At 36.6% G+C, this 3,587-nt stretch overlaps 1 protein-coding gene across 1 annotated transcript in view; it reads right to left on the reverse strand.

Moving 5' to 3' along the window:
- cita (citron rho-interacting serine/threonine kinase a) overlaps positions 1-3,255 on the reverse strand; it is a gene marked incomplete at its 5' end in the record, with an annotated part of 157,909 nt that extends 154,654 nt beyond the window's left edge. Inside the window, 1 exon segment of the mRNA XM_079814231.1 lies at positions 3,157-3,255. Within this exon segment, the coding sequence (XP_079670357.1) occupies positions 3,157-3,255 (99 nt within the window).
- Between the last annotated feature and the right edge of the window lie 332 nt (positions 3,256-3,587).

The following is a 3,587-nucleotide window of genomic DNA, read 5'->3' on the forward strand; positions in this document are numbered from 1 at the left end:
CTGTATATTATTTATTTAATTGTGAGAGCATTTTCCTAGTCAGTCCATCGGCAGTGTGGCAGCATTTAAAAAAAAAAAAGAAAATGGGAAAAAAGTCGAATGCTAATTTTGCAAGCAACAGTTTGCATATCACAGCTCGACGACAAACAGGTCATATCACCTAAAAACAGTAAGCTAACTTGTCTAAATTTATTTCTAGTATTATTTATTGGATTTGGGCACTTTATTATTTTATTTTTTATTTGGAGCCTAATGCGCGATGCCCACTGTTTGTATTAGTTTTGAGCCTATGCTTTATTTTTCAGTTATGCACTTTATTTCATTTCTGCTCTTGATCTGTCTTGTTTAATAAATATTCCTTTTTTATTAAAGTGGACGTGCCTTTTGTGTTTAAAATCCGCACCCGACCCGCTTAAAATAGAACCGACACCATCCCGCACCCGAAATACAATCAGTTTAGCATATCACATTATAGACACTTACAAAAATGTTTATTGCCAGCATACACTGAAAAAAATTATTATGGCCCGATTAAATTAAGCATAATTAATTTGTGCTTGTTTAAATAATTTTAATTTAGTTTTTTTATTTTAATAAAAAAAAAATTTAATTGGTTTTATGGGAATTGCATGTGTTTTTGCATGTGTCACTGAGCAAAAATAAATTGATTGCGACCACTTACGATACATTTTTTTTTGTAAATTCAACGAATCGTTTTTTTCAGTGTACAGAAGTTATTAGACAAGGACAACTTCAGCCGAAGCTGTCAAACGGCTACATTATGAATCTTAGCATCTCTATGGTGAACCTTTAGTTCTGTCCTCTTTTAAAATACTGTTCGCTAGAACTGCTTGTGTTTGGTTTGTTACCACAGTAATCTGCGTTCTTCCTCAGAGATGAAGTTCCACATTTGCGGCTATCCAATATACGAACTTTTCTTCAACTTCTCTGGATCCATCTCAACGTGTGGAGGCAGATTGCGCGGGTGAGGTTGTGTTTCTCCTGGGAGGGCGCGCGCGGCCACAAATAAACTGATATGGATTTTAAATTATTTTATCTACTTGAAATACAGGCAAGGCATATACAGGGTTCCCACTCTTTTTCAGCAGCCATTTTCCAGTACTTTTCCAGGACATTTTCAATTTTACTACGGCGGGAATAAAAGACAAGGATCACGCCAAATATTGCTTTCTAAGTCTTTAAAAGCCGTACAGTTTATTGCCATTACTTAACAATCCAGCATTTTTCAACATGAGCTCTTAATCATACATTATGACTATGGAAGCTTGTTTACACCACAGAATAAGAAAAGGTAATTGTGACTTTTTATCTCGCTATTCTGACTTTCTCGCAATTGCGAGTTTACATATTTGTGATATAAACGCGAAAATTGTTGCAATTCTTATTTCCTCAGAATTGGACTTTATAACTTGCAATTGCAGTTTAGATCTCACAATTCTAAGAAAAGAAGTCAGAAGTGCAAGATATAAACTCGCAACTGCGCAAAAAAGTAAATAGTGAAGAAAAGACTTGCAAGTTTATATCACGCAATTCTGACTATATCTTGAAATTCTGACTTTATAACACACAAATGTGACTTTATATCAAAATGATGTGATTAGGTAGCAGCTTACAAGTTAACATTCACTGCATACATTTGAGCAGTTATTAGGGATGCACCGGTTGACCGGCCAAAAACCGGAACCGGCCGGTTTTTGTTTCTAGCGCGCGATCTGCAACCGGCCGGTTTTCTTTGTATTTTTCTGCCGATTTATTCGGAAGTGCGCCCGCAATCATTCGCGAACATGTCACTTGTGTGTTACAAACAGAACCTGGAGAAATGAGGGAAGAGACGAGATGCTGAAGGGAATGAAGAGCCGCTTTCCTGCGCGAGCTGAAGTTGCGCGAGCTGAAGTTGCGCGAGCTTACCTCTCCGCCTGCACAAGTGCAGATAGCGAGACGTTTGTTCAGCTCAGATTCTCACGTGTTGGATCGGATGAGAACGAAACAGACTAACTTGTGAAAAAGCCGAAATACTTCTTTTTGTAGCCTAAAGAAGAACATGCGTGCATTTTAGAAATGAAATAATATCAGTTCTGTAGCCTATAGGATGATCATTTATATTTGGTAACACTTTAGAATAACGGTCATTAGTTAACTACATTAGTTAACATTAACAAAGATTAATAAACGCTTTATAAGTTTACTAATTTAAAAGTTTACATTTACTAATGAGAGATAACTGCATTATTAAAATCTTGTTAACATTAGTTAATGCAGTGTGAACTAACATGAACAAACCACGAACAGCTGTATTTATATTAACTAACGTTAACAAAGATGAACAAAATACAGTAACTAATGTACTGCTCATAGTTAGTTCATGTTAGTTAATACATTAACTGATGTTAACTAATGACCATTATTCTAAAGTGTTACCTTTTATTTTACCTTAAAATTACATTGACTTAATTTGATTTAAAAAGCACTTAGTTTTTTTCGTTGCACTAAACATTATTTGATTTAACATTTTGGAACAATTATATACTTTTAGCAGTATTTATGCTATTATTTTACCTCTTATCAGACGAACGTGATCATCTCTGAGCTCAGACATAACTTCCGGCAAGTGAGGTCAAAATACGAGCGTGGTCATAGATGTATACTTAGATGCCTCATTAGCGCCTGCACGGATCAGTAGAATGAGGCATCTACTATCAATATATCTATGACCACTATCGTATTTTGACCTCACTCGCCGGAAGTTATGTCTGAGCTCAGAGATGATCACGTTCGTCTGATAAGAGGTAAAATAATATCATAAATACTGCTGGGTTTCTCTCAGAAACTGATGGTTTGTCTAGATCTTATTCATCATCTGAAGCTGCACTGAAACTGTCATTTGACCCGTTTGGGTCCCATTGAAGTCCATTATATGGAGAAAAACCCTGGACTGTTTTCATCCAAAACATTCATTTCTTTTCGACTGCAGAAAGAAACACATGGACATCTCGGATGACATGGGGGTGAGGAAACTATCAGCAGAAGTTGATTTAAAAGTGAACTAATCCTTTAAATGTTAGGATGGGGTCCCTCACACGAGGATGATCATATTTTGGGGTCCATGGCATCTGAAAGACTGAACACAAGCCTCACCTGCAGCAGCTGATGGAGTCGAGCGCAGCGGCTCGTGATGGAGTCGCCCACACACAGATCTCGAACACCACCATGACCTCCATATTTAAACTTCAACATCACTGCAAACAAGAGAAGAAGAAGAAGACAGTCAACACAGCCTGACGGTGGCCAGATGGGGCCAAGATTAAACTAAGATCAAACAACAATAAGTCATTATAAACATAAATCATTCTCAATAACATGTAAATGTCCAAGCACACAATATTAGAGACATTTCAAAGTCTGAAAATACAATTTCAATTAGTGCAGCTTTAAACTCAGCCTATAGTGTTTTTACGTTGAGTTTTAAAGTCGTCCCGCTGTTTTCAGTGATGGAAATACTGCAGCAGGAGCTGTATATGGATCATAACTGCATCTTGTTCACATATTTGTGTTTTAAGATGGAAATT

Source organism: Gobio gobio (genome assembly GCF_949357685.1).
Source record: "Gobio gobio genome assembly, chromosome: 4".
In the NCBI taxonomy this organism is placed as follows: Eukaryota; Metazoa; Chordata; class Actinopteri; order Cypriniformes; family Gobionidae; genus Gobio; species Gobio gobio.